Source organism: Heteronotia binoei, chromosome 2 (genome assembly GCF_032191835.1).
Source record: "Heteronotia binoei isolate CCM8104 ecotype False Entrance Well chromosome 2, APGP_CSIRO_Hbin_v1, whole genome shotgun sequence".
Classification (NCBI taxonomy): Eukaryota; Metazoa; Chordata; class Lepidosauria; order Squamata; family Gekkonidae; genus Heteronotia; species Heteronotia binoei.
Genome location: NC_083224.1, coordinates 183982035 through 184003444, shown reverse-complemented (window position 1 = coordinate 184003444; position 21410 = coordinate 183982035). Strand labels below are relative to the sequence as shown.

The 21410-nt window shown below is 48.1% G+C and overlaps 1 protein-coding gene and 1 non-coding gene across 2 annotated transcripts in view; both read left to right on the top strand.

Annotated features, from left to right (window-relative positions):
* The first annotated feature begins 10665 nt into the window (after positions 1–10665).
* The window catches only part of ACER1 (alkaline ceramidase 1), a 47413-nt gene continuing 36668 nt past the window's right edge, over positions 10666–21410 (top strand). The window contains exon 1 of the mRNA XM_060232651.1: positions 10666–10762. Within this exon, the coding sequence (XP_060088634.1) occupies positions 10755–10762 (8 nt within the window). The 5' untranslated portion in view covers positions 10666–10754. The remainder of the gene's footprint in view (positions 10763–21410) is intronic.
* TRNAT-AGU (transfer RNA threonine (anticodon AGU)) lies at positions 17130–17202 on the top strand. Its single transcript has one exon. It is a non-coding gene; the product is annotated as a tRNA-Thr (tRNA).

The window sequence follows — 21410 nt, the reverse complement described above, 5'->3', positions numbered from 1 at the left end:
CCAGCCAGGGAGGCAGTGGGGCCCTTGGATGACCAAGGGGTAAAAGGAGGATAGGGAAATGGCTGAGAAGCTGAATACATTTTTTGCCTCCGTCTTCACTGTGGAAGACGAGAAGTGTTTGCCCGCTCCAGAACCACTAATTTTGGAACGGGTGTTGAAAGACCTGAGTCAGATTGAGGTGACAAGAGAGAAGGTCCTACAACTGATAGACGAATTAAAAACTAATAAGTCACCAGGTCCGGATGGCATACATCCAACAGTGCTGAAAGAACTCAAAGTTGAACTTGTGGATCTCCAGACAAAAATATATAATCTTTCATTGATATCTGTCTCTGTTCCTGAGGACTGGAAGGTAGCAAATGTCACCCCCATCTTTAAAAAGGGTTCCAGAGGAGATCCAGGAAATTACAGGCCAGTCAGTCTGACTTCAATACCGGGAAAGTTGGTAGAAACCATTATCAAGGACAGAATGAGTAGGCACATTGATGAACACGGGTTATTGAGGAAGACTCAGCATGGGTTCTGTAAGGGAAGATCTTGCCTCACTAACCTGTTATAGTTCTTTGAGGGGGTGAACAAACATGTGGACAAAGGAGACCCAATAGATGTTTTTTACCTTGACTTCCAGAAAGCTTTTGATAAAGTTCCTCATCAAAGGCTCCTCAGAAAGCTTGAGAGTCATGGAGTAAAAGGACAGGTCCTCTTGTGGATCAAAAACTGGCTAATTAATAGGAAGCAGAGAGTGAGTATAAATGGGCAATTTTCGCAGTGGAGGCTGGTAAACAGTGGGGTATTGCAGGGCTCAGTACTGGGTCCCATGCTCTTTAACTTGTTCATAAATGATTTGGAGTTGGGAGTGAGCAGTGAAGTGGCCAAGTTTGCAGATGACACTAAATTGTTCAGGGTGGTGAGAACCAGAGAGGACTGTGAGGAACTCCAAAGGGATCTGTTGAGGCTGGGTGAGTGGGCGTCAACGTGGCAGATGAGGTTCAATGTGGCCAAGTGCAAAGTAATGCACATTGGGGCCAAGAATCCCAGCTACAAATACAAGTTGATGGGGTGTGAACTGGCAGAGACTGACCAAGAGAGAGATCTTGGGGTCGTGGTAGATAACTCACTGAAAAAGTCAAGACAGTGTGCGATTGCAATAAAAAAAGCCAATGCCATGCTGGGAATTATTAGGAAGGGAACTGAAAACAAATCAGCCAGTATCATAATGCCCCTGTATAAATCGTTGGTGCGATCTCGTTTGGAATACTGTGTGCAATTCTGGTCACCGCACCTCAAAAAGGATATTATAGCATTGGAAAAAGTGCAGAAAAGGGCGACTAGACTGTCAGTCATGAGCAGTCAGCAGTTGACAGAGTCTGAGAAGCAGCAGTCTTCTGATTAGAATCCCATATAGTGCTGTGAAAAGCATTAAGATTCTAGGGAAGAAAAGTAGAATACTTTAGACTAGAGGACATATTAGGGGCTAGACAGAGAGCCAAAACCTAATATTGTCAGAGTATTATAGGAGTGTGAGAGACAGAAGCTATCAGAAAGTTGAGTTAGGAAGGAGGATTTGGGAGTGAGTTATCATTATTCACTGAAGAATTAAGCTGCATGTTGAAACCAATACGCTTATTGTACAAATAAAGTTTTATGTTGTTTGATATTAACCTGGAGTCCTATGATTTTAAAATATAAGAGTTTCACCTTCAGGGCCACATAGTCCAATGAAGAAACCTTAAGAGCTTGGGCACAAATTCAGTGGGGAACATTAAATGAAGTTATCAAAGATTTCAGGTTTTCATGGCTGGTAACATCATTGGGGTTTGTAGAATCTTTTGGGCTCAAGTGCCGTGTTCTACTGGAGAAAGTTTTCCTTCCAGACATTTCGTTCTCAGCTGTGGAGAACATCCTCAGTGGCGTTGCAGCCGGAGCAGGCGCTCTGACCTGGCCTCACTCAATGCACAGCAGCCAAGAAGGTCAGAGTGCCTGCTCCGGCTGCAACGCCACTGAGGATGTTCTCCACAGCTGAGAACGAAACGTCTGGAAGGAAAACTTTCTCCAGTAGAACACGGCACTTGAGCCCGAAAGATTCTACAAACCCTAATTAAATGAAGTGTTTGGAATTAAATTCCTGGTGGCAGCATTACATACATTAAGAGGGAAGTTGTGACAGCATTGGTTATTTAATGTCCTATTTTGTGGATTGTACTGATTTGCTAAATGTAATCCAGGGGTCATTTAGTAGAAAAAGAGGTGTCGGAGCTCATAAGAGCAAAACTCATTTGCATATTCCACACACCCCCGACATCACCAGAAGGTGTACTCAATTATATCAGCTCACCATCTACCTAAAAATACTTCTTGAATTAGAATTGCCATAACAAAACCTTACTCACAGCATACTTTTAATATTACCTTCTCCTATGCAACTACAGTGGCATGATGAAGATTTCCATCTGTCTGCTTTATATGTTTTGGTTATTTTTCTCAAATTTTGTGGGGGAAAACATTAGAAAGTTTGTCAAATCTTAGAGTTCCGTAAAATTCTCACAGGGGTTTTGAACAATGGAGCCCAGAAGCAGGTATTTTTGGAGGGAAGGGTAAGAAAGAAAGAGCACAATACAATTTAGAGGTTCTGGGGTTCCACCCCTGTGAGCTCCTTCCCAAAACGTGGCCTTCATACAACAAATAATGTCGTGGTTGAGGCTTCACAGATGCGTCCAGCTGACCATCAGTGGAAACAGTATACTGGGGCAAACAAACCCCCAGTTTGGTTCAGCAGAGCAATGCTAATGTTTGTGTGCAGAAGGAACTCTTAAGAATGATTAGCTCAATAGAACATTCATGGCCAGCGGCAGTCTAGCTCCAAGGACCAGCTACTGAAGCCATATCACGTTCAAGACGGCAGCTTTCCCTGAAATAATTGCACAAGCCACGTTGTGTGCATCACCCTGGCACATCAAACCGCAGGGGTCACTTTCCTCATGCTAAGGCAAAGGAGCTCTCAAGGGCCAAGTTAAAGTGTCCCCCCCACCCCTTAGTCCAGCAACAAGACTTTCCAGATTATGGGAACTTGACTATTCCCCTCCCCCCCTCACTTGAAACCTCCCAAATATCTGATTGCTGGCAGGCTCTATCTTGCAGGATCCTAGTTTGATCTGTGTGCGGGAGGCAGTGACGCCGCGATTTGGGGAATTATGCAACTCCCTTTTGCAAATTGGTGGGAAATTTCTAAGCACTTCTCGCCGTGATGGCCCAATCCCAGTCAAGATGCGATCGCCCCAGTCTCCTGCGAGTTGCATAACCAGAGATAGAACGATACTGGCAGCTGCTCCAGAATCACTCGGGGTGAGTTTGCACCTTGTGCTTTTCCTGTCCTGGCTTGCCCTCTGCCACAGTCTGGGTGAGATGAGATTTTGGAAAAACGACTCTGGGAATGCTCGGCGAGCCCTGGAGCTGCAGATCCAGAATCAAAGGACCAGTCTGACCTAAGCTGCCCTGGCAGTGGAGCAAGGTCTTCTTCCTGCACCTGCTGCTAGAGAGCTTTTACCTGGAGCTCAGACTGCAGACTTTCTGCATGCTATGCAGGTGCTCCTCTGCTGAGCTACAGGCCCTCTGGCTGGAACAAAGCAGACGTGGTACACTGCTATGCACAAAGAAAAGAAGTTGCCCTCTACAGAGCCCCATATGTTGTCTGTCTAGGCAAACACTCTCTCGTTGGCCAGGAGCAGTTCTCTGGGTCTCTTTCTAGATATCTGTTACCAGAGACTGTGGATGCAAAGAACCGATCCTCAATTACGGTTGCTAGTCTCCAGGTGTTTCTTGGAGATCTCCCGCTTTTACAACTGGTCTCCAGCTGGCAGAGATCGGCTCCCCTGGAGGAAATGGCTGCTTGGAAGGGGAGACCCTATGGCAGGGGTGTTGAACTCATTTGTTATGATGGCTGGATCTGACATAAATGAGACCTTGTTGGGCCGAGCCATGTCAGGCTGGGCCGTGTGTGTACCTATTTAAAATTAGGTAACGGAGATAAAACTTTACAAAGGACACCGGCAAACACAAAAACTTAAAACATTAAAACCGCTCGTGGCACGCACTGTGTGTAAGCACCGGGGCAGGCCAGCAGCAGCACAAAGGAACCGCATCCTGAAAAGGCGCTGCTGCTGTTCCCTCCTCCCCACTTCCTGGATGGGAAGGAAGCAGCAGTGGTGCCCTTTCAGGACATGGTTCCTTCGTGCTGCTGCTGGCCTGCCCCGGCGCTCACACACAGTGAGCACCGTGCGGTTTTATCCGCCGATCAGCTGATCGGTGGGGGGACACCTTTAGATAGCCTGGGAACAGCGCTCAATCGCACTTCCGGGCATTGAAGTAGACTTGGAGTGGGGAAGGGAGGGAGAAGGAGGCTGAGGAGTGGGCAAACTAGGTGTTTGTCTAGGGGGGAGACCGAATTCGGTGCCCCCGCCCTGACAGCGCCCTAGGCAACCGCCTAGTTTGCCTAGTGGGTGAGCCGGCCCTGTTCCTGATCTCTGCCACCAAATCTCCAGGAATTCTCCCAGTTGGCAGCCCTACGCAGAAACTCTCAAGGGTCTTGGGCAGGGGTGGGCAGACTTGCGTAACATAAGAGCCACATAGAATAAATATCAGATGTTTGAGAGCTGCAAGACATGAATGTCATATGTTTGAGAGCCGGAAGGAAGGAAGGAAGGAAGGAAGGAAGGAAGGAAGGAAGGAAGGAAGGAAGGAAGGAAGGAAGGAAGGAAGGAAGGAAGGAAGGAAGGAAGGAAGGAAGGAAAATAGATGGGGAGGGAGAGGAGGAAAGAAAATAACTTTAAATGCATTCTCCAAGCCGCTGGCTGGCTTGGTTTGGAGAAGTGATTTAAAGAGACAAATGCCTACTTTAAGCCAGCCGACAGGATGGTGTTGACTTCAAGAACCACACAATATGTGTGAAAGAGCCACATGTGACTCCCCAGCCACAGTTTGGCCACCACTGGTCTCAGAACATTCCATATGCAAAGCCAGGACTCCAAGCCCTTCTCAGTGACTTGAACCTGCTGTTTCTCTTTTTACAGATCCTCTGCTCTGCTTAGGGATTGCCAGCCTCCAGGCGGGGCCTGGAGATCTCTTGCTTTTACAACTGATCTCCATCTGGCAGGGATCAGCTCCCCTGGAGAAATAGGCTTCTTTGGAAGGTGGACTCTATGGCACGGTACCATGCTGAGGCCCCTTCCCACCCAAACCCCGCCCTCTTCTGGATTCACCTCCAAAGTCTCCAGATATTTTCCAACACAGACCTGGCAACCCTAGCTCCGCCGGTAAGACCCCAGCTGCCGCATTTGCATTGCCAGCTTTTCAAACACCCTCAGCCTCAACGCCTTTCTAGCTTCAGCCTTCTGAAAGCTCCGGGAGAGAGGATTTTCCCAACTGGCTCCCCAGATCCTTTCAGACTAAACACTGCACCTGGAACTTTCCGTATGCAAAACACATGGGCAGCCCCTGAGTCTGGCCCCTTGAGCTCAAAACGGAAGGAAATTGCTGTCCGTTTGTGTTCAATGCGAAAGAAACAGCCATAGACCGAGTCAAATCTTTGGTCCTTCGAATTTACTGCAGTGAAAGCAGTGTTCCTTCTAAGCCAGGGGTGGCCAAACTGTGGCTCAGGAGCATATTGAGTGGCTCTTGAAACCCCCACCGCCTTGTCAACTGGCTTGGAGAAGGCATTCCTCTCTTTAAATAATTTCTCCAAGACATGTTATTTTCTTTCCACCTCTTCCTCTCTCCATCTATTTTCCTTCCTTCCTTCCTTCCTTCCCTCCCTCCGGTTCTCAAACATCTGAAGTTCATGTCTTGCGGCTCTCAAACATCTGATGTTTATTCTATGTGGCTCTTATATTAAAAGCAAGTTTAGCCCCAACTGCTCTAAGCTGTGCATTTTACCCTTTGTCACTTGGCTTCTCTTCCCTGGGTCTCTATGCTCAGAGGGTTTTGTGTAATCCTTTGGCAAGATTCAGGGTGTGTTTGATTGAGGGAGTAGGAAGGCTTCCTCCACCCCGGCACCCACTGGGTTTGCAACATAACTCTCTCCGTTCGATCACCCCGATCAAGCGGTTCTGCCTCCAGTGACAAAGTGGTGCAGCTTGCGGATTCCCTGAAGAGACCTAAAGCTGTTGTAGGGGTTGTTTTGTTTTAAAGGGGTGGAGAGGACAGGAATCAGCTCCTTTTGAAAAGATAGGGGGCAAACGGTTGAGCCAAGACCAAGAAACAGACAGAAGAGCAGTTTTCATTTGCAGGCCTTTCCACGACGTCCAGGAGGAGGACAGTTGTGCCCATTTCACAGCTGGGGAAAACCAAGGCAGAGTGATTTGCTGGAAACGACACAGCAATTGCAACCGAGGAGAGACCGTTGAGTTCCAGGCCTCCCAAACCCATGGCTAGGGTTGTCAGCTCCAAGTTGGGAAACTCCTGGAGATTTGGGGGTGGAGCCTGGGGAGGACAGGGACCTCAGTGGGCTACAAGCCCATAGAGCAGGGGTGGCCAAACTGCGGCTCGGGAGCCACATGTGGCTCTTTCACACATATTGTGTGGCTCTCAAAGCCCCTGCCAACCCATTGGCTGGCTTAGAGATGGTGTTCGTCTCTTTAAATCACTTCTCCGAGCCAGCCAGTGGCTTGGAAAATACATTTAAAGTTGTTTTTCTTTCCACCTCTTTCTCCCCCATCTATTTGCCTGCCTCCCTGTCTCGCAGCTCCCAAACATCTGATGTTCATGTCTGGTGGCTCTCAAGCATCTGGTTTTTATTCGATGTGGTTCTTACATTAAGGAAGTCTGGCTCCCCCTGGTATAGAGTCTACCCTCCAAAGCATCCATCTTCTTCAGGGGAGTTCATCTCTGCAGTCTGGAGCTGAGCTGTAATACCAGGAGAGCCCCAGGTCCCACCTGGACGCTGACATCTCTACCGTGGCCATGGGATATACCTCCTTTAGTTATTCCTTGATTTATTGTATTTTGAAGTGCTTCCAGTGGAGTCACCAGCTGACCAGGAAACCCCTGTCCACAGACCCTGGTGGTTTTTGATTTTTTTTTTTTAAACTCGATGTTTGTTCTGCAGACATCAGCAAGGGAAGGTGTTAAAGCCATGGAATTAAACATCTTAATTATGGCTGCTAATGTAAAAGTTCATTATGACTGCTAATGAAATTAGAGGGCCACTTTGAAATTCAGCAGCTGACTTTTAAAGAAAACACTTTTTTGAATGAATTAATCGTACCCAGACACAATTACAGCTTTCAGCTTGGAGCAAGCAGAGGAGAACTTCCCAGCGGATCGTGTCAAGCATGTTTAAGAAGCTATTATATATATTGCCTGTTCCAGGGAGTCTCCTTGCTGAGAGAGGCCTGGTTCGGGAATACAGAGTGTTGCACTGGATGGGCCATTGGCCTGATCCAACATGGCTTCTCTTATGTTCTTATCCACCACTAGCCTACTGCATGACTTGGATAGAGAGGCCATTTTTTCATCCTCAGCTGTCATACTGAGATGGGTAGCTGCGTTAGTCTGTCTGTAGCAGCAGAAAAGAGTAAGAGTTCAGTTGCACCTTAAAAGAGAAGTCCCATGGCGCAGAGTGGTAAGCTGCAGTACTGCAGTTCAAGCTCTGCTCACGACCTGAGTTCGATCCCAGTGGAAGCTGGGTTCAGGTAGCCGTCTCATGATTGGCACAGCCTTCCATCCTTCCGAGGTCGGTCAAATGAGTATCCAGCTTGCTAGGGGTAATGTGTAGAAGGGGAAGGCAATGGCGAACCACCCCATAAAAAGTTTGCCAAGAAAATGCTGTGATGTGACGTCACCCCGTGGGTCAGTAATGACCCGGTGCTTGCACAGGGGATTACCTTTACCTTTTAGCAGACTAACAAAGTCTGTGACAAGGTATGAGCTTTCCCGAGTCACTGTTCACTTCTTCAGATACAGCTAGAAAGTCAGTCCATCTGTCCTATATCTTGGAGAGTAGAGTGATTTCAGATACCAAACGACATTAGCAGGCAAAAGACCATTTTGCGTGAATGAGAATAGCCGGCTTGATAGGATCGGTGGTTGTGATATGCAGAGGGGTAGTAGGTGTGGAGAAATCGGCATGGGTAACGAGACAGGAAACCTAGGTCTTGATTCAGTCCAGGAGGATGCATCGTTTTGAGCTTCACTATCAGTTGCAATTCAGCAGGCTCTCTTTCTAATCACCCTTTGACTTCCCTTTGCAAGAGAGCATACAGAACGGAGGGACTCTGCATCTGAAGAGGCGAGCAGTGACTCATAGAAGCTCATATCCCGCCACAATTTTTTGTCAGTCTTTAAGGTGCTCCTGGACTCTCACCAGTCATACCAAAACTCTGTTGGGCAGGAGGAGAGAACAATGGAAGCAGGGCCAGCCCTGCTCCTAGGAAAACTAGGTGACTGCCTAGGGCGCCAGCCTTTTGGGGGAACCAAATTGTCCCCCATGTGACTCAGTGATGTTATCCGTGGGGGGGCGCCAGAAGTTAGCCTTGCCTAGGGTGCCAGACAGTCTAGGGCCAGCCCTGGTTAAAAGCCACTTCGGGTGCCTACAGTGAGCAGAACAGTAGCATAGAAATGAAATGTAGAAATGAAATTACACAACGTGACTAAGTTAATGGAACTCTCCGCCACAAAACGTAGCCATAGGCTTAAGAGGGTTTGAGAGTGGACTAGACAAACACACGGAAGAGGACAGATTTATCAGTAGTGGCCAGCCTTGCTAGCTAAATGGAACCTCCATTTGCAGAGGAAATCTATCTCCGAACCCCAAGTTTGGAGGGGGAGAAATAAACGGGGTCAGGGAGTTGTTCATGAGAAGAAGAAGACATTGGATTTAAATTCCGCCCTCCACTCAAGAGTCTCAGAGCGGTTCACAATCTCCTTTATCTTCCTCCCCCACAACAGACACCCTGTGAGGTGGGTGGGGCTGAGAGAGCTCTCCCACAAGCTGCCCTTTCAAGGACAACTCCTGCGAGAGTCATGGCTGACCCAAGGCCATTCCAACAGGTGCAAGTGGAGGAGTGGGGAATCAAACCCGGCTCTCCCAGATAAGAGTCCACATACTAAGCCACTATACCAGACTTGCTCGGAACAGTGTCTGGCCACTGTTAAAAATAGGACACTAGTTTCAGTGGGCCTTTGGTCCAAATCAGCTGGTCTCTTCTTTTGGAAAAGAAACCCCCTAATGGCTGTGAGTGGAGCTGCCAACTTCCTGGTAGGGGAAGCCTCTTTAATCTGCAGAAAATGATTTCAGCTATTGCTTTGTATGAATGTCTCAGGAATAGTGAAGCTTGTTAAAGCCTCCGGTGAAACAGGGCTATATGCGCTTCCGTTGCTCAAATGCGCTCTGCTGCTTTTGCGAAATAGCGGTATATCGCTTTTCGCGTCTACAATTTTTCAGCTTCAAAAATTACAAAGTTGCACTGTGTCGCCTTAGCGGAATAATGCTGTATATATTGTTCCATATACGCCTTTTCGACTTTAAGAATTACTCTTGGAATTCCTGTTCACGGCTTGGCAAGAATTTTTTTCCCCGGACATCTACTTTATAAAAGAACTCTGCTCCTGAAAAATAAGACTTTCGTCTTCGGGGGAAACTGGTTTTTGTAATTTAGTATTTATTATATGTAACTTTGTACTAATATATTACTGTTATAAGTTTTCCAGAATTAGTTGGTTGTTCGTGGATGCCTTTGGGCTGTGTTTTTTCTTCAACTTCCTGGTAGGGCCTGGAGATCTCCCAGCGTCCCAACTGATCTCCAGACTAATGAATTCAGTTTCCCGGGATAAAAGGGCTGCTTTGGAGCTCCCTCCTCTCCCCAAACCCTGCCCCAGCCAAGGTTCTAACCCTCCAAGTCTCCAGGAGTTTTCCAACCTGGAGTTGGCAACCATAACTGTGAGCAGGGCTCTTTTTCTAGCAGGAGCTCCTCTGCATATTAGGCCACGCCTCCTGATATAGCCAATCCTCCTGGAGCTTACAGTAGGCCCTGTACTAAGAGCCCTCTAAGCTCTTGGAGGATTAGCTACATCGGGGGGGGGGGGGGGTGGCATGGCCTAATATGCAGAGGAGCTCCTCCTAGAAAAAGAGCCCTGGCTGTGAGCCACGATGGAGCTTCCCTGCCCAGAGGCAGTCTATCCCCTGAATCCCAGACACCGGAGAACAAACGAACTAGAAAGTGTTACCTTCTTTCCCAGTCTGGCTGGCCCATCTCGGAAGACAGCGACTTGAACTCGGAAGGATCGGCTCGGTCACGCCAGGTTGTTTGCATTGCTATTTCAATACATTAGATTGCTGGATTTTAAAAGAAGAAGAAAAACACTCTCTCCCCTGAAGGTAATTTTTAACTCCTGCAAAGAGCGGTGTTGAATTGTTACCCCAAGGGGCAGAATGAAATAGAGCTAACTCTGGGAAGAGAGGCCCTGATGACAGAGATAGTGAGTCAGAGAGTGTGTCGAAATGTGTGGGAAGGTGTTCCGAGGCCCAGCCTCCTACCCCCAGCCACCCCCACAGAATGGAGATTTATTGAAACGCACAGCGCTCGCTGGCTTCCAGAAGAGAGATGCCAGGCGCAACCTCTTCCCTGGGTACCTCAGCCTGAATTAGATCCAATTTTAGCCACCTAAACCTTCCGATCTCCTGGTCTCCAGGTGGTGGAAGAGAGAAACCTCTGCTCCCCACACCTTCATCCCTGGCGTCGACAACTGAAGTTCCAGGAGGAATGAGCAGGTAAGACAAGAAAGAAAACTGAGCACTGAGGCATCCCTGAAAAACCTTGCTCAGAATTGGAAACCTGTTGCGAAACAGGACGGCGTTTGGCTGGGTTTTAATTAAGACACTTGCCTTTCCCCACCGACAGGTGTTTCGTTCCTGTAGCTAAACTAGCCAGGCTGAATTTTCTTGTTCTGGAAACGAAGCAATCCTCCTTTTTTTTTTTTTTTTGGTTGGTCTCTGCCAGTTGGTTATTCAGGGGGTAGACTGCCTTGGAACGTGGAGTTTCTTCTCTTGGCTCAGTGCTATTGATAAGACTGCTTTCAGGAGCAGCCACAGCGCTGATCTCATAGGTGTCTGAGCGCTAAACTGAAATGCTGCAGAAATAGCATGTGGGGGCAGCAGAATCCGCTTTTCATGACTGATTGAAAAAACAAACATTTCTGGACTTGCTTCCTGAACGACAGGTGCCAGGCTACAATCCAAGGTTCTGCTTTGAGAAAGGGGGTCAAATGCTTCCTACCTTTGATCTGCAAGCAGGGATGCCAACCTGCAGGTGGGACCTGGGGATCTTTTGGAATTGCAGTTCATCTCCAGACTGCAGAGAGATCAGTTCCCTTGGGGGGGGGCGGGAATAGATGCTATGGAGCAGGAGTGGCCAGACTCGCTTAATGTAAGAGCCACATAGAATAAAAATCAAATGTTTGAGAGCCACAAGATGTGAACATCAGATGTTTGGAAGCTGCGAGACAGGGAGGCAGGCAAATAGATGGGGGAGAAAGAGGTGGAAAGAAAACAACTTTAAATGCATTTTCCAAGCCACTGGCTGGCTCGGAGAAGTGATTTAAAGAGACAAACGCCATCTCTAAGCCAGCCAATGGGTTGGCAGGGGCTTTGAGAGCCACACAATTTGTGTGAAAGAGCCACATGTGGCTCCCGAGCCGCAGTTTGGCCACCCCTGCTTTGGAGGATGGGCTTTATGGCATTGTACCCCACTGAAGAAGTGTAGAACAGGGCTCAGAGCATGTAAACATTCATAAAAGAACATCTATAAATTCAGTGAAAACAATTTTATAATAATATTACTACTATTACTGTATATTATTGTACGTTACTAATAGCACCTTAGTGACAGAATCTGTGGCAGGATATGAGCTTTTGTGAATCACTGAAGAAGTGGGAAGTGACTAACAAAAGCTCCTACCCCACCACACATTCTGTTAGCCTAAAGTGCAACGGGGCTTTTGTTCTTTTCAGCTGCTACAGACAGATTAACACAGCTACTCAGGGCTTTTTTTTTTTTTTTTTGAGCAGGAATAAACAGGAACGCAGTTCCGGCTGGCTTGGCATCAGGGGTGTGGCCTAATATGCAAATGAGTTTCTGCTGGGCCTTTTCTACAAAAAAACCCCTGTGTGGAACAATGGTGATGTCAGGGGGTGTGGCCTAACATGCAAATGAGTTCCTGCTGGGCTTTTTCTACAAAAACCCCCCTCTGTAGCTACCCATCTTGGTCTACCCCACTGAGGTCACTGTCCACCCCAAATGACACCCTCATATTCATATTTCCAGATGTTTCTCAGCCTAGAGCTGGCAAGCCTCCCCTCCCCCAAACACACTAGTGGCCAGGGAGGACACGAATGACCTCCACTCAGCCCCTGAGGGGCTTTTTCTGTTGGAGGGGAGAGCAGACAGAACAGTTAGATCATCCAGCTCAGTCTCACCCAGTCCGACTGTCTGTGGCCCTCCAAGACCTCAGGACGAGAAGAGCCCTTTCTAACTCTGTGGAGGCCCTTTAGGGTTGCCAACCTCCAGGTGGGGCCTGGAGATCTCCAGTTTTTACAACTCATCTCCAGCCAGCAGAGATCAGGTCCCCTGGAGAAAATGGCTGCTTTGAAGGATGGACTCTAGGGCATTGTACCCAGCTGAGGCTCCTCAAACCCCGCCCTCTCCTGGATCCACCCCCCAAAGTCTCCAGGTATTTTCCAACACAGATATGACAACCCTCAAGTCAAGTTTAATACGGTCAGAGACCCATCCAAAAAGAAAGAAAACAGATAACGTGGCATAAAAAAACCACAAAACCCCAAGGCACACAACTGAACTTGGACACAATACAAAATATTATACATAAAAATTTCCATTTCCATTTCTACTTAGAAAACATTTCTAGTTATAAAACATAACTAGATCTGACAGCCCTACTTTAACGGAAGATGCCAGGGTTGCCTAGTTTTCAGTTTCGTCCCTGTAAGCAACCCCTTTGACAGCATTTTGAGCTAGATCAGGGGTGGCCAAACTTGCTTAAGGTAAGAAGTACATAGAATAAACACCAGATATTTAAGAGCCCCAAGACATGAACGTCAGATGTTTGAGAGCTGGAGGGTGGGAGGGAGGGAAGGAAGGAAGGAAAGAAGGAAGGAAGGAACGAACAAACGAACGAAAATAGATGTGAGGGAGGGAGAGGTGAAAAGAAAGCTAACTTTAAATGCATTCTCCAAGCTGCCAGGTGGCTTGGCTTGGAGATGTGATTTAAAGAGACAGATATCTTCTCTAAGTCAGCCAACAGGGTGTAGGGGGCTTCGAGAGCCACACAATATGTGTGAACAAGCCACATGCGGCTCCCGAGCCACAGCTTGGCCAGTCCTGAGCTAGATCAAGGAGTCTGTCTTCTTGTTTTACAGCCACGATGTTAAGGATGCCAGTCTCCAGGTGGGACCTGGGGATCCCCTGGAATTATTGCTCATCTCCAGACTACGAAAACGAGTTCTCCTTGAGAAAATGGATGCTTTGGAGGGTGGATGCTATGGCCTTGTACCACATGGAGGACCCTGTGCTCCCCAGGTGCAATCCCCAAATCTCCAGGACTTTCCCAACCTGGTTTTGGCAAACCCCCCCCCCATCTCCTGCTGATGGCCAGGGGGGGATCTGTCAGCCCTCAGTCGCATTAGGAAATAATTCACTGGCTGATTTCTGCATCACTGCTAAAGGCACAGGAGTGGTCCGAAAGCTGGTGTTTTTTCAGTCTGTTGCCAGTCCTACTGGAAGGATGCAGGCAAAGCAGGTTTTCCACCTCTGAGTCAATAATAAAACGCCCAAATGGACAAGATTAAAATAATCCAAGAGAGATGCTGCAATTAGTTAATTACTTAATCCATTCGGGCGCCTTATTAGTTGGCATGATGCGAGAGAAAGGTTGTAAAGCAAAGATCTGACAGGCCAATGTTCCCTCTAAACTGCTGAGTCTTGTGAGCAAAAATCCTACTTTGTGAACTACTGGCAATAAAGTTGTGAGCGATTGCATAGATTAGTGTGCTTTGGGTCCACTTTTCCTGAGCAAAGACAAAAATGTGTGAGCTGGAGGCTAAAAATCTGTGAGCTAGCTCACACTGACTCAGCTTAGAGGAAACACTGAGAAGAAGACGACTGCAGTTTTATACCCCGCCCTTCTTTCTAAATCAGAGACAGAGAGAGGCTTACAATTTCCTATATCTTCTCCCCCCACAACAGACACCCTGTGAGGTGGGTGGGGCTGAGAGGACTCTCATAGCAGCTGCCCTTTCAAGGACAACTCCTACGAGAGCTCTGGCTGCCCCAAGGCCATTCCAGCAGCTGCAAGTGAAGGAGTGGGGAATCATACCCAGTTTTCCCAGATAGGAGTCCGCACACTTAAACCACTACACCAAATTGGCTCTCTGACAGCTAATGGGGGGGGGGGGGATATGATTTATAGTTTGGCCTTAGAACCAAAAACTGTGTTTTGCTAATAGTCACATAACCTCTGTTACTTTTACACAGTGATTAATTAAATAACAGATGCCATACATTGATTTGTTTCAATTGGAGGTCTATATGGCAACATAAAGGAGGTAGAATGAAATCAATTGAGAAATCACAGGTGATGTCTCCCCGTCCCTCCCCCCCCAATACTGGGAAAGAGCCTAAAAATGCCTGTGGAGCACTCCTGAAACCTCCAATGATATTTGATGAATGCAGAATGATTCTCCCACATTTTCAAGGGTTATGGATACGGGGACAGCAGCAGCACGGCTGCTGGCCAATAGGCACTTGTTTAATGGCAATAGATGGAAGTCCAGTCATTACCCACTGAAGAGGATGGTGAAGGCATAGCCTTCTCTTCTCTTCTCCCCCCCCCCACCAATATTACAGTGGGAGGAAAAAGGAAAGGTCCCCTGTGCAAGCACCAGTTGTTTCTGACCCTGGGGTGACGTTGCTTTCACAAGGACGGTGGGGAGGGACGGTGGGAGGGCTCAGTGGTAGAGCATCTGCTTGGGAAGCAGAAGGTCCCAGGTTCAATCCCTGGCATCTCCAAAAAAGGCTCCAGGCAAATAGGTGTGAAAAACCTCAGCTTGAGACCCTGGAGATCCGCTGCCAGTCTGAGAAGACAATACTGGCTTTGATGGACCAAGGGTCTGATTCAGTATAAGGCAGCTTCATATATTCATATATTCAACGTTTTCACAGCAGACTTTTTACGGGGTGGTTTGCTATTGCCTTCCCCAGTCATTTACACTTCCCGCCCACCAAGCTGGGTATTCATTTTACTGACCTAAGAAGGATGGAAGGCTGAGTCAACCTTGGGCAGGCTACCTGAACCAGCTTCCGGCGGAATCGAACTCAGGTCGTGAGCAGAGAGTTCAGACCACAGTACTGCAGTACTGTTGCTTTACCACTCTGTGCCACGGGGCTGCTAATATTGCAGTGAGTGTGTTCCAAAACGATGACTTTTTCAAAGGCAGCTAGAAGAATGGTTTTTGCTTGATTGCAAGTTGAACCATTATGCATATTAGGGTTCCATGCAAATTAGACTTCCAAGGAATCAGGTACACCCTGACTGCAACTCTCAAAGGGTGAAGGAAAGGCAGTCTTCACTTCCTCAGAGTTGCTCTATTTTCCAACCACCCACAGGTGCTCTCTGACTTGATTTGTCTCATCCCCTGTACTGGAGTGCAAAATAAGAACATATATATGCACAGAGTCCTGCTTTTGAAATCTGTTTGCATTGCATGAGCATTGCCCAATTAATTGATTAATGGAATTCTCTGCCACAAGATGATTGGACACAGCAATCCGACGCATTCAGGAAGGAGAACTCTCCTAGATGCCACTTCTGCTAAGTGGGACCTCCGTGTTCAGAGGCAGCCCGACAAGACGCTCGATTTTAAAATTAAGGAACACAATAAGATTGCCAAACAGAGGCTGCATCACCCCAATGCTCCCTTCACCAATGATCCACTGCTGAGTCAAATGTATTCTTTCCCAGGCCCTTGCATAAGAGAAGCCATATTGGATCACGTTAATGGCCCATCCAGCCCAACGCTCTGTCACGAAGTGGCCAAAAAACCCAGGTGCCATCAGGAGGTCCATCAGTGGGGCCAGGACACTAGAAGCCCTCTCACAGTTGCTCCCCAAGCACCAAGAATACAGAGCATCACTGCCCCAGACAGTGAGTTCCATCTATACCTTGTGGCTAATAGCCACTGATGGACCTCTGCTCCATCTGTTTATCCAGTCCTCTCTTGAAGCCGTCTATGCTCGTTGCCGCCACCACCTTCTTTGGCAGTCAATTCCATGTGTTAATCATCCTTTGGGTGAAAAAGTACTTCCTTTCGTCCATTCTAACCTGACTGCTCAGCAATTTCACAGAGCGCTCACGAGTTCTTGTATTGTGACAAAGGAAGAAAAGGACTTCTTTCTCTCCCTTCTCTATCCCATGCATAATCTTGTAAACCTTTACCATGTCACCCCTCAGTCATCATTTCTCCAAGCTAAAGAGCTCCAAGCACTAACCTTTCCTAGGGAAAGTGCTCCAACTCTTTAATCATTCTAGGCGGGGCCAGCCCTGCCACTAGGCAAGCTAGGCAATTGCCTAGGGCGGCGGCCTTCTGGGGACACCAAATTGGGCACTTCCCATGTGACTTGGTGACATTACCAGTGTGTGGAGGGGGAGAAGTTAGCCTTGCCTAGGATGCCTGACAGTCTAGGGCCAGCCCTGATTCGAGTTCCACTTTTCTGCACATTTTCCAATGCTAGGATATCTTTTTGGAGCTGTGGTGACCAGAATTGCGCACAGTACTCCAAATGAGGCCGCCCCATTGATTTATATAGGGGCATTATGATACCATAGAGCCCCGTGGCACAGACTGTTGAAACTACAGTACCGCAGTCCTAAGCTCTGCTCACGACCTGAGTTTGATCCCGCCAGAAGTTGGGTTCATGTAGCTGGCTCAAGGTTGACTCAGCCTTCCATCCTTCCGAGATCAGTAAAATGAGTATCCAGCTTGCTAGGGGGAAAGTGTAGATGACTGGAGAAGGCAATGGGAAACCACCCCGTAAAAAGTCTGCCATGAAAACATCGTGATGCGGAGAGATGGTGGCTCAGTGGTAGAGCATCTGCTTAGTAAGCAGAAGGTCCCAGGTTCAATCCCTGGCATCTCCACTAAAAAAGGGTCCAGGCAAATAGGTGTGAAAAACCTTAGCTTGAGACCCTGGAGAGCCGTTGCCAGTCTGAGTAGACAATACTGACTTTGATGGACTGAGGGTCTGATTCAGTATAAGGCAGCTTCATATGTTCCATGTAACTCGGCCACTCACACTCTTGTCAAACAATAGAAGTTAGTAAGAGCTGTTGGCAGGCAGCCAGTGAAAAACACAGATTTTTGGGAAGGGATGGTGGCTCAGTGGTAGAGCATCTGCTTGGTAAGCAGAAGGTCCCAGGTTCAATCCCTGGCATCTCCACTAAAAAAGGGTCCAGGCAAATAGGTGTGAAAAACCTCAGCTTGAGACCCTGGAGAGCCATTGCCAGTCTGAGTAGACAATACTGACTTTGATGGACTGAGGGTCTGATTCAGTATAAGGCAGCTTCATATGTTCATATGTCACCCTAGAGTCAGAAAAAATGATGCTTGCACAGGGGACTACCTTTACCTTTATTATCATACTGGTTAATTGATTTCTTTACCCTGAGATATTCTCAGTGCTATGGGCATTATTCCCAGGTGTGTACAATTTCTCAGGCATCACCAACCTTGGTAGTCTTCAACTCTGTCTGGAAGCCTCTGAGGCTGTTTAGAAAGGAGATTCTCAGGGGCCGCAATGATTTGGCCAACATTTTGTACTGTGCAACACAGCAAGCAAAGCCGGTCAGAGGTCTATGACCCACGGCTCTTTGTGACCCCTCTTCTGGGTTGCCTGGGTTTAACCACGGGGTGACAAACAGGTTGAGAGCCAGGATACATCCTCCTGCAAAGGGAGTTAGGAGCAATGCTTCCTCTAAGCTGTGGAGTCTTGCGAGCAAAAATTCTACTTTGGGAGCTCCTGGCATTAAAGTGGTACATGAATTAGTTTGCTTTGGGGCCATTTTCCCTGAGCTAAGACAAAATAGTGTGAGTCAGAGGCTAAAAACCAGTGAGCTAGCTCACACTAACTCAGCTTAGAGGGAACGCTGTTTAGGAGCCAAATCTGTCCCCCACCAGTGAAAAGTTCACTAAGCAACTGAATCGGAGACAAAAGATGTTTCTGCAAGGAGATTTTAGTTCTCTTTTGGCATCCCAACAGGAGCAGGGGGGGTATTTTTTAGGGGGGAGGAGCATCCAGATTATGCCTTCCCCGAATTGTCCACTTTTTGGGTTTCCCCTGCTTTGCTATGGTCAGTCCCTAACCTGGTTTGATGGGATCTTTTTCAAAAGACCACAGCAAAGAGCCTTTGCAGGCCACGTGGACCAGAAGGTGCACATTTCCCCCAGTCCAGCCCACATCTGAGCCACTGCGGATCACTACAGCACAGTGAGGATCTTGGCAGGGGTGGCCACCCTTGCTTAACGTAAGAGCTACGTAGAATAAGCATCAGATGAAGGAAGGAAGGAAGGAAGGAAGGAAGGAAGGAAGGAAGGAAGGAAGGAAGGAAGGAAGGAAGGAAGGAAGGAGGGAAGGAAGGAGGGAAGGAAGGAAGGAAGGAAGGAAGGAAGGAAGGAAGGAAGGAAGGAAGGAAGGAAGGAAGGAAGGAAGGAAGGAAGGAGGGAAGGAAGGAAGGAAGGAATATGGGGGAGGGAGGAGGATGATAGAGGTGGAAATAAAACAACTCTAACTTTAAATGAAGGCAGGCAGGCAGGCAGGAGGAGGGAAGGAAGGAAGGAAGGAAGGAAGGAAAAAAGGAAGGAAGGAAGGAAGGAAGGAGGGAGGGAGGGAGGGAGGGAGGGAAGGAAGGAAGGAAGGAAGGAAGGAAGGAAGGAAGGAAGGAAGGAAGGAAGGAAGGAAGGAAGGAAGGAAGGAAGGAAGGAAGGAAGGAATATGGGGGAGGGAGGAGGATGATAGAGGTGGAAATAAAACAACTCTAACTTTAAATGAAGGCAGGCAGGCAGGAGGAGGGAAGGAAGGAAGGAAGGAAGGAAGGAAGGAAGGAAGGAAGGAAGGAAGGAAGGAAGGAAGGAAGGAAGGAAGGAAGGAAGGAAGGAAGGAAGGAAGGAAGGAAGGAAAATAGATGGGAGAGGTAGAGGTGGAAAAAAAGCAACTTTAACTTTAAATGCATTTTTCAAGCTGCTGGCTGGCTTGGGTTGGAGAAGTGATTTAAAGAGAGAAATGCCTTTCCCAAGCTGGCCAACAGGGTGGTGGGGGCTACAAGAGCCTCACAGTGTGTGAAGGAGTCACATGTGGCTCCTGAGCCACAGTTTGGCCACCTGTGCATGATAGCAATCTGTTGCCTGATCTATGTGCTCAAAGGCTGCGGGGTGACAGCTGGGGGGATGCTCTGCTGCTGCTGAGGATCCTCCCGCATCAGCAGCTGCAAGAACCAGAGAATCTTCATGATACAGAAGCAAAATTAGGGAGCAACCTCAAACCAGTCAACTCAGAAGCAGCGCTTGAAAGAGCCGTCAAGTTGCAGCTGACTTATGGCAACCCCACAGGAGTTACAAGAGTTGGGCAGAGGTGGTTTGTTGCTGCCTGGCCTCTGCATCGCGAGCCTGGACTTCTTTGGTGGTCTCCTTGCCAAATACTAACCAGGGTTGACCCTACTTAGCTTCTGAGATCTGACGACATCAGACTAGCCTGGGCTGCCCAGGACAGAACAAAGTCGTTTTATTCCATAGGCCAGGGGTGGTCAAACTGTGGCTTGGGAGCCACATGTGGCTCCTATATCTTCCTCCTCCACAACAGACACCCTGTGAGGTGGGTGGGGCTGAGAGGCCTCTCACAGCAGCTGCCCTTTCAAGGACAACTCCTACGAGAGCTCTGGCTGACCCAAGGCCATTCCAGCAGGTGCAAGTGGGGGAATCATACCCGGTTCTCCCAGATAAGAATCTACATGCTTAACCACTACACCAAACTGGCTCACTTCTCCAAGCCAAGCCAGCTGGTGGCTTAGAGAATGCACTTAAAGTTATAGTTGCTTTCTTTCCATCTCTCCCTCCCTCCATCTATTTTCCTTCCTTCCTTCCTTCCTTCCTTCCTTCCTTCCTTCCTTCCTTCCTTCCATCCATCCATCTCATGGTCATGTCTTGAGGCTCTCAAGCATCTGACATGTCTCTTATGCGGCTCTTACATTAAGCAAGTTTGGCCACCCCTGCCATAAGCCTTACCGACAGGGGATCATTTTTAGGAAGATGATACTATGACCTCCACTGCTGATAAGATGCACTGATTTCATAGCATCATCTTAATTTTTTTTTTTCTTTCTGGAATGGAAATGCAGTGGAAACTCAGCCAGATGCAACCCACTCTGGCTTGAATTTGTGCGGGAGCAAGTCCCCCTGATTTCAGTGGGCCTTGCTTCCAAGAAAGCTTGCATTCCGATTGCAAAGGTGGTCGCCCATCCGTCACTCTCCCTGCCTTTGAGGGTCAGATACTTTTTCCATTCTGGAGAGCGAGGGAACTGTGCATACCTGTGAAGTTTGTACCTATAGACTCCACCAGTAAATGCTTAAGAACGGATGACGCCTTTTCGATCTTTCACGTTTGAAAAAAAAGGAAAGAAATCCACCCTTTGAAAAAGCTATTCTGTGTTATTGGAAACCCGCCCTGGTAGACAAAAGAACAGGCGCCCTTTGGAGCGACCCAGAACTCTTGCTCAGGTGGTTATCCTGGCTTGTCAGCATCCGAAAAAGAAAGTCACGTGGGCGTGTGCTTCGATTTGGTTAAAGAGGTATGGGAGAGGTCGCCCTAACCTAGATAGCCCCGGCAAGCCCAATTTCATCAGATCTTGGCAGCCAAGAAGGGCCGACCCTGGAAAGTACTTGGATGGGAAACCTCCTTGGAATACCAGGAGTTGGGAGGCAGAGGCAGGCTGTCATTGAGTCACTTTCAATGAAATTGCTGAGCAGCCGGGTTAGAACTGATAAAAGGAACCGATAAAAGGGTGATTAACACATGGAGTTCACTGCCACAGGAGGTGGAGGCGGCTGTAAGCATAGACGGCTTCAAGAGGGGATTGGATAAACATCTGGAGCAGAGGTCCCTCAGTGGCTATTAGCCACAGTGTATTGTTGGAACTCTCTGTCTGGGGCAGTGATGCTCTGTATTCTTGGTACTCGGGGGGAGCAACAGTGGGAGGGCTTCTAGTGTCCTGGCTCCACTGGTGGACCTCCTGATGGCACCTGGTTTTTGTGGCCACTGTGTGACACAGAGTGTTGGATTGGCTGGGACACTGGCCTG